The following is a 19,572-nucleotide window of genomic DNA, read 5'->3' on the forward strand; positions in this document are numbered from 1 at the left end:
CGACTTGTACTTCTTGGTTTTTGCACTCAGAACTGGGTGAAGCCACTGAGTAAGTCGTAACTTCCACTTAGAGGTTGTGAAGGAGACCTCTGTGAATCTTTGGCATCAATTCGAACTCACAATTCTGTTGTGCCAGTGAGTCCTTGTCCACTTAGTTTGCGGCTTGTCCCTTTGCCCTTGCCAAATCTGAAATCTCTCTATTTTGCACTGCCGTTGAAGCGCCATTGCCTCCAGGTTTATTATCCACCGCCGTTTCGGTGCAAAATATAAATCGTGGGCTGGGCATTATGGCCTGACCCCAGGTTGTCCTCCAACGTTCCCGTGTGGCTCTTCCGACGATCGTCCATCAACGTGCGGAGAAAATCTTTGTCCCACGACAATCTCCAACGGAGCCGTGGAAATGTTTCAAAAGCAGTTACAGGGCTGGCCTTTAAAAGGTTTGATTGAAAAACCTTAACACGGCGGTGACTGAAGTGACCTTAAACTCGGCAAAAGGCATCCCATCAAAAAACGGAATTTGATTAAAAAAATATCACACGGAAGATCAGGCACCTGTTTTCTTTTTTTCTTTCTTTCTTTCTTTTTTTTCAGCACCGCCATCGGCCTGGACCTCGGCAAGAAAGAGATCCTGTGCCTAGATAATTTTGGAGCAAATCTTTCTTGATGTTTATGTCATGGGCAATTCTGCGCTGCTGACAGCTGCTTTGGAGGGTCCAATCCATGGTCACATTCGTGTGCACCTCTTGAATTCTTGTATCCTTGTTTCATTCTCACACACACACACACACACACACACCTGTGCGCACCTGGTTAAAGAATTGGAGAGAAGTGGTTTTGCTGCCTTTCAAAGGCTGAGATGCCTGGGAGGATGAGAAAGAACACACAATTGCAGCTAGGCATCTAACTCATTATATCAGCTGGTTAACCGGCCAGCTCTTTAAACCTGACAATCTGTTATGGCAGCTGTCAGTCAGTTGTGGCTGAACATATGTTCCGTTTGTTTGCTTTAGTTTCCTGAAAATTGATTATTTAGAAGACTGTCTTGTCTTGGGGTGCAAATTACATGTCCACCATGTATTTATTTGACTTGTTGCATGATTAAGGGAGAGCAACAGTTCTCTAGTTTCCCCCATAGATTGATTGATTAATTGATTACATATCTAGATTTGGTGTCAGGTGGCCAAGGCCTCCTCTGACCTCATTTTATCCACAGGAAAATCTTCCATGATGCACATCTGGAATTCTTTCTTTCTTTCTTTCTTTCTTTCTTTCTTTCTTTCTTTCTTTCTTTCTTTCTTTCTTTCTTTCTTTCTTTCTTTCCTTCCTTCCTTCCTTCTTTCTTTCTTTCTTTCTTTCTTTCTTTCTTTCTTTCTTTCTTTTTCTTTCTTTCTTTCTTTCTTTCTTTCTTTCTTTCTTTCTTTCTTTCTTTCCCTTTTTAATCCCTTTCTCCCCCAAGGACATCCCAGTTCCTTTGGGGCAGAGTGAAAAACAATATTTTCCACAATACTCCAGGGCTGGGAAGCTGAAGAGAAAGCTGAAAATAATAAACAAGAACATCTGAAATGCAGTTGAGCAAATGAAAAACGGGGGGGGGGGAGGGAGAGAGACCTCTATTCCTATAATAATTTAGATAGATCAGCCATCAATAAACTCATAGAAATAACCGCCATCTACTTACCATTTAAAAAATACAAGCCAAAGTCAAGGAAGGGATACCAACAGTCCTGAGTTATCCCTCTTTAAAGCCAACATCCAGACAAGTTATTAACTAGTTTGTTTCTGGTTTGTTTACCAACCAAGACTGGCAGAGCAAAAAACTAGATGTCCAGCCAGCAAATGTCACTCCTCCATCACTGATGATATTACCTAACTCTTCCTGGCCTATTAATTTTACTCAGCCTACTGAGTTATTCTCTCTCTCTCAAATCTCCAGGGCTCAGGAACAAGCAGAACAAATGAGTTCCCAAATCCTACAGGGAAGACACTGCTTGGGAAGGGACCAGCTGTTGTCCCCAGCTGGTTCATAAAGTTATAAACAAATGTAGGAAAGGAACGGCAGAGAGAGAAAGGCATGGAAAGTGTTGACTTCGTGATCAGGCTGTCATAAAGATGTCTGGGATCATCCAGGGTGACCAGCAGATCTTAGGATGACATCTACTTAGAAGTAAGCCCAACTGAGGTCAAGAAGTCTTCTTCTAGGTCAGGGGTAGGCAACCTTGGCTCTTTTATGACTCGTGGACTTCAACTCCCAGAATTCCTGAGCCAGCCATGCTGAGGGGAAAGAGAGAGGTTTCCAAGCTGAGCCATGCTGGCTCAGGAATTCTGGAAGTTGAAGTCCACGAGTCATAAAAGAGCCAAGGTTGCCTACCCCTGTTCTAGGTCAATGAAGGTGGACTTACAACTTGTTTCCTCTAGGATTATAATATTCCCAGAGCTACAGAAGGTTTATGCCTCATAGTAGCCTGAAAGGTGGTGTTCTTCTTCAATTTCCCAAAACCTGAGCTAGAGCAGCCAGTGTGAGAATTTTGGGAACTTTTATCCAATACACCTGGGAGACGGCAGCTTGAGAAAAGCTGAAGAAGAAGGCAGGCCAAGTTCAAAATCAACCTCCGAGGATGACTGCAAAAGGCTGCCAGACTCTGTGCAGAAAATTCTGAACTGGGAAGTCCATCTGCTGGCTCAAGGTATCTTCTCAGATGTTCTCATTATGTTTTAATGGAGGTCTTCAGCCAAACACATGTTTCGCATGCCAAAGATTGCCAAGGTTGAACTCCAGCCTGAAACTGCATAGCTCGCTTGACAGCGAGTGACCGCAGCCCTGAAAACCACGGTCCAAGGGTCCTTCTCAGTTGAAGCCAGCCTCGTACACCCTTCTCTTCTCAGCAATGACCCAAACGCCTTGGTGGGAGTGGTAAATACCCCTTTGGGAATGGAACCGACTGAACTCAGTGACACATAATTCTCAAGTAAACATGGTCAAGATAGCGTGGCCAAGCCTCCAAAACTCTTTAAACTCTTTCCGGAAGGTACACACGGCTGTTTAATAATACTTAAAACACTAATAATTCATTCAGCTTGGATGGATGGAACATGGGTCCCCACCTCATCATTACCTCGCTTGGATATCCAAGTCACCTTGCAGCCATACTAGTTAATAATAATAAAGTTGGAAGGGACTTTGGACTTTGCTCCGGCAGGTGGCCTTTATCATCCTAGACAAATGGTTGTCCAATCTCTTCTTTAAAAACTTCCAGTGTTGGAGCCTTCACAGCTTCTGGAGGCAGGTTGTTCCACTGATTAATTGTTCTCACTGTCAGGAAATTTCTCCTTAGTTCCAGGCTGCTTCTCTCTTTGGTGAGTTTCCATCCATTGCTTCTTGTCCTGCCTTCAGGTGCTTTGGAGAATAGCTTGGCTCCCTCTTCTTTGGGGTAACCCCTGAGTTACTGGAACACTGCTATCATGTCACCCCCTCATCCTTCTCTTCATTAAAACTACACAGATCCAATTCCAGCAACCATGCCTTGTATGTTTTAGCCTCCAGTCCCCTGATCCTCTTTGTTGCTCTTAGTTGTGGATCATGGATTATCATGTGTCTTGAGTTAATCTTCCCCTGAAAAGGAAGATGGATTCTCTGGTTTACAGGTAGCCTTTGACTTACAGTCATAATTCAACCCAAACTTTCTGTTGCTAAGCAAGACAGTTAAATGAGTTTCGCCCCATTTTATGACTTGTCTGGACATAGCTGCTAAATGAACCACCGCCATTGGGAAGTGAATCTGACCTCCACATTGGCTTTGCTTCTCGAAAGATCACCAAAGGGGATCACATGATCCCAGGACCCTGCAACAGTCATAAATATGAGCCAGTTGCCAAGCCTCTGAATTTTGATCACATGACCGTGGAAGCGCTATGAGGGTCGTAAGTGTGAAAAACGGGGTCGTCACTCACTTTCCTCCCCCCCCCCGTGCTGTTGTATCTTCAGACGGTCCCTGAACGAAAGGACTGCCTGTATGTAAATTAATGATAATTATAATTCCTCCTCAAGCCATCAGCGTGCTGGACAAGCAGAAGCTGCCGCTCACTTCTCCTCCATCCCATGGGGTTCTCCTGACTTGATCTAGCAGATCAGAGAGAACCCTTTTGATTTTTCCAGTGGAAACGCTTTTATTCCGAGAGATTTAATCTGCATCGTTCACTCGGCTTCCTCTCGTGGCCCCGATGAATGCATTTAACAGATATTTCCTCTGTGGGAGTGCAGGCACGGTGGAAGATTAAGAGGGAGGACTTGTAATGTTCCCTTCCTGCCCAACCGCCCTTGCTTTATTCTTCTCCCCTGCTCCACCCAACGGAGACGGTTGGCATCCATCAACTCAAAGGGATCAAGGTGTCCCCTTCTGCCAGCTCTCTACTCTATAAACAGACACAGGCACACACAGGCACACACACACACAATGGCAAAACTTCAGTTTATTCTTTTAAAACCCTCAGCCGTAAAGAGAAAGCATAGAATAGAACCGAAAGAAAATCTAGAATAAACAGGAGGGGGCGGGGGGAAAGCTATGCTGTGCCCAGCAAGGAGGATTCAGAATGCAGAATGGCAGGGACCTTAGAGGCCTTCTAGTCTATCCCAAGCAGGGGACCTTTCAAAAAAACAAAAAAACCAAACAAACAACAAGGTGGTCATTTATTACCTTTGGCCCAGCAAAGTGATTGATGATAGATTAAGTTTAATTAAGACTAAAGTTCTAATGTCCACATCTGGAGCAATGCAAGCAACAAAAATAAGGCAATGATTACAATTAGGAGGGATTTCTTTCCCCCCCTTCCTCCCCCTCTTTTCCCCCTCCCCATCAGAAAGGATAGCGAGCAAAGCTGGGAAATGCAAGAAGCCCGTCTATATTTAGATTTAGGAAAATGAGATCACATGGAGATATTTTGGGTACCGAATCTCAACATTATCTTGCAGACCTTCAAAGCCACTGGATGGGGTTGGCATTTGCACCCCAGAGATGCTCTGTAATCAATCTCTCCATTCATTGCCCGAACATCTGCTGAGCTTGCAAATGAATCCAACTTTGTCCAGCCCTTTCACAGTGCCCTGTTTTTGCCAAACAAATTATTTCTCTCTTCCCTTGCTGGAGAGACGTTGTGAAGCCAGCTTCCTTGGCATTCAAGCTGAGTTCTGTGCCTTTCCCTCTGACCTCGGTGTCTGTGAACCTGGTGCCACCGACTGCCTCCTTGCCCCACTCAGGGTGTGGGAGGCGGAGACAGGTTTGGAGACTGGGAATCCTCAGCACCTGAGCAGGTGTCGCTGCTGAAACTTGGGGCAGGATGGAGAAGGGAACTGACGGGTATTAGGGACACCACGAAAGGGGGAGCCCCCAAAGTTTGAGGTGTATTTCAGTACCGCTGAACTGCAGGGAGGTCACAAGACATGGAGATCATATTCTTAGGCATATTTTCCCCTCCTCTCCTCATTCTTCTCCTCCTCCTCTTCCTTCTTCTTCTCCTCCTCCTTCTGTTTCTCCTTCTTCTTCTCCTCCTCCTCCTTCTTCCTCCTCCTCTTCCTCCTCCTCCTCCTCCTGCCTAGCCCTTGGAAATGTAGAACTTCATGGCATTTCAAGACAAAACCTTTTCCTTTCTTTCTTTCCTTGTTAGCTTTGCATTCCATCAAACTAAGCAGCAAACTAGCAGCCAACCCTGGCCCCCAGTAACCAACCCACCTGGGGCTAACTAACTTCTTGACCCACATACCTGGGCAAATAGGTTAAAACCATTTTAACCATCTTAATCCAGGCAAAAGAGCCCTGTGCTCTTCCCATCTCAACCATGCCAAGATATAGGTATATCTTCTTCTTTTTCTTCTACACATCTGCTTGAATTCTCCCTCCAAGATAGGATCTGCCTTCACCCCCCACCCTCCCCCCACTTCTCTCAGGTTGTTCTATTTCTGTTGTGGCTTTTGTGAAATGTGAACACAGCCTCTTCTTCAGCTGATGCCAAAGGCAGGCGCAGTGGTTCTCCTGACACAGCCAACTGATTCAATGCAAGGTGCGTGAGCATCAAAGAAGAGCAGTTGGTTTTTGAGATATTACTTTTTTCTTTTTTCTTTTGGACTGGTGGGGGGCTAGCTCCAAGCCCGCACCTTCCTCGAATACACAATAGGGACTTGTGGAAGACTGAAAGCATACATTTTATTAGCACCCCTTCCCTGCAGACGGAGCAGACGGAATAATCTCCCTTGGTCAGCCAACTCGCCCGGGTCAAGTCAATTAGCGATATAACGTACGACAGGTTTTATTTAAAAGGGGCTCTAATTAAAGTTTTGATACAAGGCCCCGGCAAACCAAACAATCTGTCTTTGAGGGATGCGTATTATCTAGAAATTGATTTTTAACTTAAGCTCTAATTTATAGGCTGTCCCCTTCAATAAGTGTGATTCCTTGGGAGATATTAAAATCTCTTTGCCCCAGATAATTTAGCCCCCGTTTCACTAGGGGGGAAAGATGCTTAAAACAAAGCAGATGAGAGTCCCTACCTAAGGATTCCAACAGGCAAGTCGATCCAGGGTTTTCTTTCATTTTGGGGCAGGAATACGGTACGTATAGAAAATCTGGATCTGTGCATGAAATCCTTGGCAGATTTCCTTGTGCCTGGAGTTGGATATGCCAAATTATCCTCCTGGATCTATAAAAACTGGGACCTTTCTTTTTCCTATGGTGATGAACTCAGTAACCCTTCTAAGAACAATGTGCTTTCTTGCAAATATGTGCTTTCTTGCAAATATTCAAACGGTGTGTGAAATAAGAGTTCAGTGTTCACTTGCTTAGACCATCTTAAATAAGCATGAATTACTTAATTTAATTTGGGATCTAAGAACTGCGCATTGCTCCTTGCGTTAGCAAAGTCACTATTTGTTTAAAACATTTATCTACCGATTTGGGTTCCCCAAATTCTCAATAAAAAAGGAAGTTAGCCACGAATAAAAATGAAATATGAACTAGCGATATGAACAATACAAGAATTGCGTAGAAAGGAAAAGCACAGGCAAAAAATAAATAAATAAATCACAGCACCACGAATAAATAGTTATGAATATTTGCAGAAATCAAGGTTGGATATTCTTCACAGCTCACTTGTCCTTTAGGAGAAAAATAGGTCAGTTCAATAGGATTTCACTGGATCATGGCTGGAAGGAGGAGAGAGACACGGAGAGACAAAACGATGTTGCATAAAACCTGAAGGGCAAATTGTAGGAGGAAGGAATTTCTAGGAATGAAATAGTAAGCTGTCATTTCCAAAGAGATGTCAAAGAGGGCTCTCTCTCTCTCAGATCCAGGAGGTTGGCTTAAGTTGTGGTTTGCCACACTGATTAAAACCGGGAGCTGAGTGCTAATAATGTCTTAGCAAAGGGCAAATGACTCTGGTCTTTTTCCCAGAGACATCACAACCCATAACTTGATTTAGAAGTCCAGAAGCTTTGCAAAACACCTCACCAGCACTGAGATAAAGTGGGGGAAGGAGGTGGATAATTAAAATAGGAGGGAGGGAGGGAGGGAGGAAATGGAGGGAGGGAGGAAAGACAGAAGGGTGGAAGGAAGGAAGGAAGGAAGGAAGGAAGGAAGGAAGGAAGGAAGGAAGGAAGGAAGGAAGGAAGGAAGGAAGGAAGGAAGGAAGATATGTTTTTCATACATGATTGCTACATATACAAGGCATATCATGACCGTGTCATTCCCTGTGTGCTGTGGTTCCCCAGCCAGAATTCACCCACATTTTCCTTCTGTGCTCAAACATGAAGCTTTGGCTGCCCTACACAATGTCGAGAGCATTCCGCAAGAGGATCGATTAAGAAGCCTGTTGTTGGCCAATCGGTCTTAATGGAAGTTTGCTACGATTGCCTTGCAAGTTATTTTACACGTGGCATTAATAATTAACTTCACTCTGGACATAATCCAGGGCAGAGTAAAGTGTGTTTAAGTGCCATTGATTTCTTTGGGATCCTTTCCACTCGCCCTTTTCCGGAAGTTGGTTGCCTGGGCTGGGAGGGAAAAACAAGGGGAAGAAATGGATGTGTTTCTCTTTTTCCTTGCTCCAAATTCTTGAACCTACTGAGCAATTACCGTCAATTTTCCCGGGTTGTGATTCATGTGGCTGCGTGCTGTTTCTTTGCCGTCCTGAATTTAGCAACCACCAAATAAACACTACGCAAAGTAAAAACATACGGCACAACTTGTCCACCCACAAACGTCCAGGTTGCCAAATGTCAGAAGGGCAGCTCACCCCCCTCCCCCAAGCCTGAGTTTTGACTTAAGTCTGATTAAGGATCAGATTCTGGTAATCCAGACGACATGGAAAAGATAATTTCACAGAGAAAGAATGGGGGAAACGGAGATAGTTTTATTTGGGGGTTGCAGTTTTGCTTCCTTTTGAATCTCCCTGTCAAGACGTTCAATAGAAGAGTATCTTTTTTTTTCCTTCTGCAAATGTTTACACTGAGGGAGGTGGGGGATTCGAATTCAGACCACAGTACAAACTCTTCACCCCAGTTTAAATTCTTCCTGTAACTCAGAGAAGATGTTATCCCCGTAACAGCCTGGCGAGGTAGGCAGAGAAAAACTGGGTCAGCAGGGTAGGCATTAAAAAAGGCGTTCCACCAATTTACATTTAGTCCTTGAATTACAACCATTATGGAGCCTGCCCAACACAGTTATAACTCGTGACCGTCATAAATTGGGTCACCCATGTGACCAACTCAAGTTCATGACCTTTTTTTGTTGCAGTTGTTAAGCAAATCAATGGTTTACCATGGGCCGGTTTGGCGGAAAAATTGAATTTTGCTGGTTTTCTGCAGAACAGTCATTTGAAAAAGCAGTCCTGTTCCTGCGGGATGTTGCAATCAGCCATAATTCAACCTGGTTACTCAGTGCCCAAAGTGTGGTCATGTGACTGCAGGGGGGGGCAGCCGTCATAACTTTGAATCTAGGTCATAAGAATGCCCCCCCCGGGAGGGTTTTTTTTCGTAACTTTGAAGAGTCTGCCAAGCAATTGGTCGTAACTCCAGAACTGCCTGTACTGCTTTAATTCTTCCGGCGTGGCCCTTTTTCGTTCAGTGCAAATGAAAGAATTGCCACCGATTCGATCGTAAGCTGCTTTTTAGATTAGACTTTTTGGTCCGGTGCTTTTAAAGGCGAGGTGTGTGGCCATTTTGGAAAAAAAACAAAACAAAACACCGCTTTTAAAAAAATGGTTTTATTATTACCCATAGAGGAAGCAGGCTGACAATAGCCAGGAGAGACTTTAAATCTCTGGAAATGTTTGGAAAGCTAGAAACCATTTAGAAATCATTCTTTATGAGCCCATCTCTCTTGCAAAGGGGGTGGGGAAAAAAGGTCAAATGACAAGATTTCCCCGGCTTCCTGGAATTCTTGCATTTTTTCACTGTGAGAACATGGTATGTGCGCCTGTGCTGTCTCGGTTGTGTGTGTGTGTGTGTGTGTGTGTGTGTGTGTGTGTGTGTGTGTGTTTCAAAGCTTTCTGCTGGATGCTTCTTCTCTGACATGATCCCGGGAGAATGCTTTAAGCATGAGCTAAAATAATTCATCCAGCACCTTAGAATAGAATAGAGTTGGAAGGGACCTTGGAGGTCTTCTAGTCCAGCCCCTTGCTATACCATTTCATACAAACGCTTGTCCAATCTCTTCTTTAAAAACTTCCAGTGCTGGAGATCCACAACTTCTGGAGGCAGGTTGTTCCTATGATGGCTGCAGCGCCCCCGGGTTCCACTGGACACAATGCAATCTCTTGGAAAGGTAATTAAACACTCTAATTTGAGCATAAATGGTGTATCTCAGGCTGCTTTGTACCTGCAGCAGCAAACAAGGACTTTTGTTGCACTGATAGGATTAGAGTTGGTCTCGTTCCCCCCCCACCCCCCAATGCACCTTAAAAGGGGGAAACACAATCAGCAAAGGTTGTGAATAAGAGGAAGCCAGAAGTTTTATCTAATTGGGAGACACTTGCAAAATGATTGTTTTGGGTTGTTCTGCATTTTCTAAAAACAGAGGGGACCACCTCTTCAACATCCTGCATTGGTAATAAAAATAAATAACATTGGCCTTTGCAGGTGACACAATTACTCTAGGTTGAGTGCAATGCAATGGACCAAACAACACATTAAAAATAGCAGTATTAGATGTTGGGGGGTTTTTCCCCATAAAAGAATATAGCAACAGGATCCTCATTTAAGCACCAAAGCAGAAACCTCACAAATCAAAACCATTCGGAACAGTCTATGGACCTTCTCCGTCACCCAGGTCCTGGATGCCCCAACGGTGCTTTTTCAAGAGACAACTGGACTTAATCTTGTTTTTCATTGAAGATGTTTCCCTTCTCATTCCAAGAAGCTTCTTCAGCTCAGACTGGAGGGTGGGGAATGGAAGGAATATAAATACCCAGTCAGAGCTGAAGAAGCTTCTTGGATGAGAAGCGAAATATCTTCAAAGAGAAAAAAAAGAAAAGTCCAGTTCCCTCGTGAAAAAGCACTTTGGGGACATTCGGAACAGTACTTTTTAAAAAGCAAAACAACTTTTTTAAAAAATAATAGATCTAATAATTTCAAAGACTTTTATTTCCCCTCACCCATCAAAAAGATGGAAGGAAGGGGACAGCTAAGCCCCCAAAGTAGGAAATTCCAGATTCAGGTGCCCTTGAGAATGTCTTTCCTTGCGCAGTTCCAAAGCTGACCACAGATATTTGAGAGACCTAGAATAGACGTTCTTCTAAAGTTTTCGGCTGATAGATTGCATCTCAGATACAGTATTGATCTGCTTTGGAGACTGAAGGGTAGAAACCAGCAGTTTAAACTGAGCCTTAAGCGTCAGCCAGGTGCCAACGAAGACCTGGAAACAAGAATATCCAACCGACTTCCTGGTTGTGTAAATAACCAGTAACAACCCAAACCCTGGCTGCGGTTTTGTTCCGCCCGAGGTCTTTTGGCTTAGCCAATTGAACACAGCTAGTTCGCTGCAGTTTATGAAATCTGTGGAAGAGAACAGATGTAGGTTAAAACTGAACTGTGGAATCCTTGGTAGCTCTCTGAGCTGGGTTGTTGCCTTGCAAACGTTTCATTACCCAGCTGGATAACATCATCAGTTCTTCTGCCAGCATTGATGATGTTACCTAGTTGGATAATGGAACGTCTCTAAGCCAACCACGAAGCTCAGAGAGCACATAGGATTCCCCACCCCCCCCACCCCGTTTATGAAATACTCCAGGGTGAAATAAAGCATGCTTTAGCATAATGGGTGAACCAGACATAAAAGGCTGCTTAGGATCCCATTATTTCCTTGGGGCTGGGGGTTGGAAATGAAGGTGGAGTAACTCTGAAAGAAGGGTGGCTGGAGCAGCAACCCAGGAGTTGCAACTGAGCGCCAATGAAAGAAGCCAGCAAGCTAATCTAACTGACGGGGCTTTCATCGTGTCCCTGGCAATTAAATCACAGGTAACCAAACTACCCCACTTGCTTTGAAGAAATTGCTGCGTATTGTTTTCAAAATGGCTTTCTTCCAGCTAAGATAACATTCCATCAGAATGACAAAAGCAGCATACCAAGAACCTGAGCAGAGCCAAATTTGCATTTTTAGGTCACGTGCTCAACTTTGGGGGAGCAAAATAGAATAGAATGAACCGTCCTAGACTGTTTCCATTTTCATTTATTGTTAAGTTTTATTTTATTATTTTTATAAATGACTTGGAGGGTGCGTGTGTGTGAATATATCTAATACTACTTCCTCCTCCTATTTTCCCCATAACCAGCCCTGCGAGGTGGGTTAGGTTGAGTGAGTGATAGGCCCAAAGTCCCCCAGCCAGCTTTCATGCTTAAAGCAGGACTAGAACTCATTTTCTCCTGGTGATTGGCCAGCCATCTTTCATGCCTAAGGCAGGACTAGAATTCATTGTCACTGCTCTGTTCCAGCCTACTACCGGCCCTGTTTGAATGTCAGGGACAACCCCTTTTTATAGTCAACAGGCTGGAAAAAACCCAACCAAATTTATTTACAAAGAGTTCAAACAAAAGTTAAACAAAAAGTTCAAACAAGACTTAAACCAAAAAGGTTAAACAAGAGTTAAACAAGAATAACAGACCAGGACTCTAGCAGAAGATCTTCAAATGGTTGCCTTCAGCAACCAGCACCTCCCACACCTTCCCCTTTTATCAGCAGTGCCAAGGCGTGGCTTCTCATTGCCTTCTCCCGAGTTGCCTCATTGCCTTCCTCTGTTCTGCTCTGCTAGATTGCCTCCTGCTCCTAGCGTCCCTGAACAGAGCCAACTGTGGATCATCTTCTTCCAATCCCTCATGCTCACACAGCTGAGTCTGAGGAGGAACAAGATGGGAGGGGCCAGGCTGAGAGTTCTGCGGTGCATCAGACCCTTCCTCTGACACCAAAGGCTCTCCAAACCCCTCCTCCTCCTCCTCTTCAGAATCATCCACGACTTAGCTGCTGGAACCACAGGCTGATGCTGAATCACAACAGTCTCCTGGTGATTGGCCCAAAGCCATCCAGCTGGCTTCCATGTCTAAGGTGGGACTAGACCTCACACTCTCCTGAATTCTAGCCTGATGCCTTAACCCAGGGGTCTTCAAACGAGTTGAAGTCCACAAGTCATCAAAGGGCCAAGTTTGAAGACCCCTGCCTTAACCCATCTCTCTCCGTCTCCCTCCCTCTCCTCCCCTCTTCCCCCTCTCCCTCTCTGTCCCTTTCTCCCCCCCTTCCTCTCTCTCTCCCCCCCTTCCTCTCCCTCCCTCCCCACTGCCAGATGATGATGGTGGTACCCATTCAGCTCTGTCTTGACTCTTGGCAATTCTAGCAATCCCGTATACAGAGACATCCAGGGCTATGGGTTCTGCTCTGTTCAACCCGAGCAAAGTAAATGTTTCTAACCTCGTTTTGGGTGTTGGAATTTGCCGCTTGAACAGTGCACAGAAAACCCTCAGCCATGCCTCGTATGTGAAAGATGCAATGGGGAGTCTGAACGTTTAAAGAAAATGTTTCGGCAGGGTCTAAATGAAGCAGGCTGATCCCAAAGGTTAAGCAGGGTTGATCTGGGTTAATTCCTGAATGGCAAACTTTGAGAACATCTGAAAGACAGAAAGACACTTGAATGGAGAGTCCAGAAGCAGGGACGAGCAAATACTTCTGTATCATCAAGAAAACCACATGGAGGTTTCCATGAAATCTCCAAAAGCTCCATTTGGCCCAAGGGAGAGTTTACTTCTAATGGGGAGAGATTAAAATGAGTGGAAATCGTTTGGTTGGCGTCCCTTTTCCCTTTAGTCTACAGCTCTCCACTCACGGCCTTGCTTAAACGGTGATAGTACTGTTCAAAAATAGTTTATAGTGAAAAATCTTTAGCGCCAAAAGAGGACGGTGACAATATTATCCTTAAAACCACAGCATGAGCTTCAGCGGTGCAGACTTTCCGGAAAAACGGATCACTTTGGGAGAGAGGACACAAAGGATTTTAACGCCGTTATGGCACCAGTTCCCTGGTAAAGAATCTGAGCGACTGGAGCTGCCTTTTTTAAACTGGTGAGAAGAATCATTTATTTATTATTGTATAATTACTTACAGCACTGATGTTACCTACTTTGGGTAATGAAACATCTGCAAGAAAACAAGCAAGCTCAGAGAGCACCAAGGGCCCTTTATGTAATTCTTTGTTTATTTAGAGGACTCAAATGAATAGACAGACAGCCTGGTGACTGACTTGACACCCAGCATTCAACCTTAACTGGCAGTTCACAGACTGTCAACTGACCCAGCACACTAACACCGTAGAGTTGCGTGCCTGCTACTCTCACCCTGGTAGCCCATCAGAGCGATGGTTGGTCTCACTGGTGTTCTGCCCTTGAACCCTTTGCCACTCCTTTGGCCTTGAGAGTTGATCTTCTCCAACCCAGGGCGAGCCCAAGGTTTGCAACCACCCAAAAGCCCCAGATCTAGGTAGGCCATGGCCCACGTGCCACAGCATCCCATGGACAGTTCCTCTTTCTTCTACCACAGACGTCCACCTGTCCACCAGAGAGGGAGCCATATCTAGCACAGCAATGTACAACTCTTGGTTTTCTTCTCAACCTCCTTGGGCCAGGATTATGGGAGCTGGAGTACCCAGGGAGCTGTCCAGCCGGTCAGGACGGGATGCTCTCCTCCCCGGGCCCGCAGCCCAGGCTTCCAGGAGTTGCAACCCCCGCGTAGCCCGCAGGGGACGCGCTTCCCCTTCCGCTCTCGGCGCCCCCGGGCTGCGTCCAGGAAAAGGTCCGGCTCTCCACCGAGGAGGAGGAGGAGGAGGAGGAGGCCGGATCCAGAGGAAGGCCAGGCTGGCGCAGCCGGTCCGGAGAGTTCCCCCGGGTCCGCCCGGGCTGACCGTGAATAAGCGAGTGAGTCGGTGCTCGCCGGCCGCTTCTCCGCCCAGCCCCGTCGCGTCGAGCAGGAGGAGAAGGAGAAGGCGGCGGAGGGGGGGGGGTGGCGGGCTGGCTGGCTCTCGCCCGGCTGCGCGGACTTTTTGCGCCGAGATCTCCTAAAGCAGGGGTCTTCAAACTTGGCCCTTTTATGACTTGTGGACTTCAACTCCCAGAATTCCTCAGCCAGCTTTGCTGGCTGAGGAATTCTGGGAGTTGAAGTCCACAAGTCATAAAAGGGCCAAGTTTGAAGACCCCTGTCCTAAAGGTCCCTCGCTCAGGATGGCGGGTCGGCGCAGGCCGGGAGTTGCGCGGAGGAGGAGGAGGAGGAGGAGGTGGGGAGGGGGGGAAGCAGGCGCAGCGTCCCGCCTCCGCCAGCAGCCGGCCGGTCCTCGCTTTGCCCAGCCGGGCGGTTCGGCGGAGCGCAGCGTCGCCTTTAAGACGGGGGGGGCGGGGCGGCGGGGGGGCGGGCCCCTCCCCGCCAGCTGACGTCGCCCAATGGGCTGCCGCGCCGCTCGCCCGCTCCGCCTCCTCCCCCCCCCGGCCAGGAAACGGGGGCCGTCGGGGAGCGCCGCGCGGCGAGCCAGACAGCCGCGGCTCATTAGCCCAGCCGCCGCCGGGATGAACTCGTCGGGGACCTGAGGCCGGAGCCGCGCCGAGCCAGGGAGGGCCACGCCGGAGCCGGAGCCGGGAAGGAGGCAGGCAAGCGGCAGGGCCCGCGCCCCCCTCGCCCCTCCCTCCGCCGCGCTTCCGAGTGGATGTCAAGCGCTGGGCGAGCGCCGCTCCAAGATGCTCCTAGTTTCCCCGCGGGTAGAAGCACCACGCATGGAGCCGCACCTCACGGTGAGCGCGGGGGGGGGGGGGAGACGCGCGGCGGCCGCTCTGCCTTCTCTCGTCCCGGAGTTTCATTGTATCTTCGCGAAAGAGACGCCTCTCGGGGGAGGACCAGGACCGGGCGGGGGGGAAGTGGGGGGGAGCTCGGCCAGCGGTCTCCACGGCCTGCCTTCCTCTCTTTTCCTCCCTTCCTTTCCTCCCTTCCTTTCTCCTTCCTTCCTCCCTTCCTCTCTTTTCCTCCCTTCCTTTCCTCCCTGCCTCTCCTTCCTTCCTCCCGCCCTCCCTTCCTTTCTCCTTCCTTCCTTCCTCTCTTTTCCTCCCTTCCTTTCTCCTTCCTTCCTCCCTTCCTTCCTCTCTTTTCCTCCCTTCCTTTCTCCTTCCTTCCTCCCTTCCTCTCTTTTCCTCCCTTCCTTTCCTCCCTGCCTCTCCTTCCTTCCTCCCGCCCTCCCTTCCTTTCTCCTTCCTTCCTTCCTCTCTTTTCCTCCCTTCCTTTCTCCTTCCTTCCTTCCTTCCTTCCTCTCTTTTCCTCCCTTCCTTTCTCCTTCCTTCCTCCCTTCCTCTCTTTTCCTCCCTTCCTTTCCTCCCTGCCTCTCCTCCTTCCTTCCTTCCTCCCGCCCTCCCTTCCTTTCTCCTTCCTTCCTTCCTTCCTTTCTTTTCCTCCCTTCCTTTTTCCTTCCTTCCTTCCTTCCTTCCTTCCTTCCTTCCTTCCTTCCTTCCTTCCTTCCTTCCTTCCTTCCTTCCTTCCTCTCTCTCTCTCTCTCTCCCCCTTTTCCTTCCTTCTCTCCTTCCCTCCCTCCCTTCCCTCCCCTCTTGCCCGGGGAAGCGGCGGGGCGGGAGGGGGGGAGGGTCTCTGGCTGCCCGGCTGCCGGCGGGCTGCTTCTTCGCTCCGGGCCGCGGCGGGAGCTCGGCGAGGGAGGGAAGCCACCGGGCGGCTTCTCGGAAAGCAGGCTCGTTCCGGAGCGAGCGAGCGAGCGAGCGAGCGGGCGGGCGGGGGAAGGGCAGGGCCGGCAGGCGCGCTCGCTCGCTCGGCGGAGGCAGACAAAGTGCCGCTGTCTCGGCGGCGGGGCCGGTTGGGGAGCAGCGGCGGCGGCGGCGGAGGCGACCAAGCGGGGGAGACGCGCTTCTGACTCGCTCGTCCTCGCCACACACACCCCCTCCCCACGCAGGGACGGTGGGGCCACCGCCCCCCCCGCATTCCCCCCCGCTGGCACCCGGGGCAGAGAGGGGGTGGGCTCGACCGCCCCCTCCCCCCGCAGTTCTGGAGCCCCCCCCCCGCTTTTCCCGGCTGCTCCTTTCAGCCTGTCACGAAGCTGGGGGGGGGGGGTGTGGAGGGGGGGGCAGAGATGCGAAGGCGGCTCTCAATTGTGCGCCAGGGTTTGAAACGCGGAGCCCGATGGGTTCGGGTTCCCCTTTGGGACCGAGCCGGTGGAGCGGGGCCTCGGGGGTCCCGCAGCCCCTCCCCGCCAAGGGGGGAGCCCGCTTCCCTTTATGCCGGATGAGAGGCTGGCTGCGCAGAAGGGGCTTCGCGGGAAGGAAGAAGAAGAAGAAGGAAAAAAAGCGGAGGGGGGGGGTCGGTAGAAGTCGCGCGCCGGCCCGAGACTTTTTACCAGGAGGCTTTTGCAGCCAAAGGAGCCGAATAAAGGAAAAAGGAAGGATCGTTAAAGCTTCCTTCTGTGTATGCCCCTCCTCCCCCTTTGGCTGCTTCTGAAATCTTGGTAGGTCTCTATCTTTAAAAGGATTCTTGCCCCCCCCTCCCCACGCGATTGGGACCCATCCTGAAATCTCCAGGGGGCTGTTTCCCCTCCATCCTTTCCTAAAGGGTGAAGAGAGATGAATCAGAAGCACACACACACACACACAGACACACACACCAGTGCCATCCTGGCAAACTGCTGTAAGGGGGTCCACGTCTGTTGTCTGTTTCTTCTGCTTGCCCATCTTCCACCTCCACGCGGGTGGGTGGGTGTGTGTTGGGGGGGGTGGTTTGAAAACAAATCAATAAATCAATCAAACTTCCTTTACAACTCGATTGGAAACGCTTCTCCCAAAGTTCCTTAGTTCTGACACTGGCTGCTTTTTTTTTCTTTTTTTGCTTTGTGGTGAATTCGTCCTCCTCCGTCTCTTTCCACCCGTGCTGACTCATTTCTTTAACAACAACCCCCCCCCCAAAAAAAGTATTTTGATTTCTCAGCCAGTGATTAAGAGGTAAGGTTGAAGGAGCCACTTTGCAGAATTAACAAGGGCCGCGTTGTTGACTGGAGACTTCAGCTGTCTCTCTTGTTTAACCCACAAGAGCAGGCAGGCAGGCAGGCAGCCAGTGGCCGCTTTGCTGGTTCTCCTCCTGATTGATTAATTGCAGGGGATCTCTTTTCTTTTCCCCCCCCCCATGAATTTGCCACCCGGTCTGCAGACGACCCCTCCCCAATTGAGACTTTTGAAGGGAGAGAGAAGGGGGGGAACAGTGTCCTCTGGTTTGGGTCCCTTTCCCCCCCCCTCCCCCAGGCTGGTATCACACAGCCCCTGTTTTTGTTATCCCTGGGCTAAGGGTTGTGTGTATTTAGGGGTGGCTGTGTAACCAGGGTGATCAGGAGGAGAGTAATCCCAGAAGGGGGGGGACACGAGAGGAGAAAGAGGATGACAGACCCCCCCCCTTTTTTTTTCTTTTTCTTTTCAGAGTGCTCCTCCTGCCTGGAATAATACATTTTAAAAGCCGCTTTCTCTCAGATGCTCCTTCCTGCAGGCTGGAGTTAGGAGAAGGAGGGAGGAAGGGGCACTGTGTGTCTTCATCCTGGCATTGGTACCGGGAGATTAATGGGTTGTGGGGAGGGGGGGGTCTCTCCATTGCCAGCCTCCCCTTGTGGGTTTTCCTTCTCACCAACTTGCAGAGGTGGGGGTGGGGGGTGGGAGGGCTCCGACTTCTTCCCAATTCTCTTTTTTTTTTACAATTGCTAAGAAAGGGAGCAAATTCTTTCAAGACTAAGTCAATAGGGGTAGTCCTCCCAGTTACGGCCGTTCATTTAGTGACCGATCAACTTTACAACAGCACTGGGGGAAAAATGGGCTTTGGGATTGTTTTTCACACCTACAGCCTTTGCTTGCAGCATTCCCCAGGGTCACGTGGTCAAAAATCTGGCCGCTGGGCAACTGGCTCACATTTATGACTGCGGAAGTGTCATGTGATCCCCTTTCCTGGGAAGCAAAGGTGGGGGGGGCAGGTTCCCTTCACAGCCACTTCCTGAATGAGAAAAAGGGACCAGACAACTGTCTTGCTTAGCCATGGAAATGGTGGATGGTCATAAGCTGAGGATTACCTGTAAATAACCTTCCCCACCCCACCCCCCCTTACTCACCAGAGATATACTGTAGTGCCGGACACAGGGGCCCACCCCAGTATATTAAGGGGAGGTGAGATCTTCTGTCTGTGGGGTCTGCAAGCTTAGAAATTAGCCAAGGGCCTCTGCGTGGTAGAGTTGCTCAACTGACCTGTGTGTATTGGCAGGATGGGGGTGTGTGCTTTGGCTTACCTGTCCAATAACCTGTTCAGAAAGGTGGGAGAAGGGCAGGTGTGTCTGGGCTCCAGCTGGCAGTTCCTCTGCCAGGTAGTTCTGGGTGTCAACAGAGAAGACCAAGCCAACACAGAAGTGATTCTTTCATTTGGTGCAAGAAAGAAGGGGGGAATTGTCCGCGGCTGGAGTCCTGGGATGCCAAAAACTAACCAAGTGCGTCGCAGGGAAGGTGGGTGAGCCACTTCAGCATCCTGGGCTAAACAAGCAGCTATCCATTCCGAAGAATGAGAAGCTTCATCAGAGATGAAGCGCCTCCTTCTGCTGGAGAGCAGAGTGCCTCTCCACCTTGGCGACTCAAAGATGGCTGGACTTCAACTCCCAGAATTCCCCAGCCAACATGAATTCTGGGAGTTGAAGTTTTCAACCGGCAAGGTTGAATTGAAACACATTGGTTTAGTCAGGGCAATCCGTGAAGCTCGACAGAGACTCCAGCCTGGTTGCTGTTTCTCAATCCCAAAATATGGATTTTCTGTCGAGAGGATCGTTAAAAATGAGGGCCGGTGGTGCCTCTTCTAATATTGGCTGTTTTTAGACTCTCCTCCACCCACAAGATAATTCCTGTGAGTGGAGATGTAGCTGATCTGAACAGCTACAGCTCGGAAACTTGGCTTTTCCCCCTCGTAAGGAAATATGTTGTTTTCCTATTATATAATTCTTTCATTTTTTTTTCTATGTTTAGCTCTTTAATCTCTGATTAACTCCTAATGCATGTTA

General features: G+C 48.7%; 1 protein-coding gene across 1 annotated transcript in view; it reads left to right on the forward strand.

Moving 5' to 3' along the window:
• Positions 1-15,075: 15,075 nt before the first annotated feature.
• Positions 15,076-19,572, forward strand: part of MAMLD1 (mastermind like domain containing 1) — a 79,697-nt gene continuing 75,200 nt past the window's right edge. Inside the window, exon 1 of the mRNA XM_081336835.1 lies at positions 15,076-15,301. Within this exon, the coding sequence (XP_081192961.1) occupies positions 15,248-15,301 (54 nt within the window). The 5' untranslated portion in view covers positions 15,076-15,247. The remainder of the gene's footprint in view (positions 15,302-19,572) is intronic.

The sequence above is a fragment of the Vipera berus genome (genome assembly GCF_964194415.1).
Source record: "Vipera berus genome assembly, chromosome: 11".
NCBI classification, from domain to species: Eukaryota; Metazoa; Chordata; class Lepidosauria; order Squamata; family Viperidae; genus Vipera; species Vipera berus.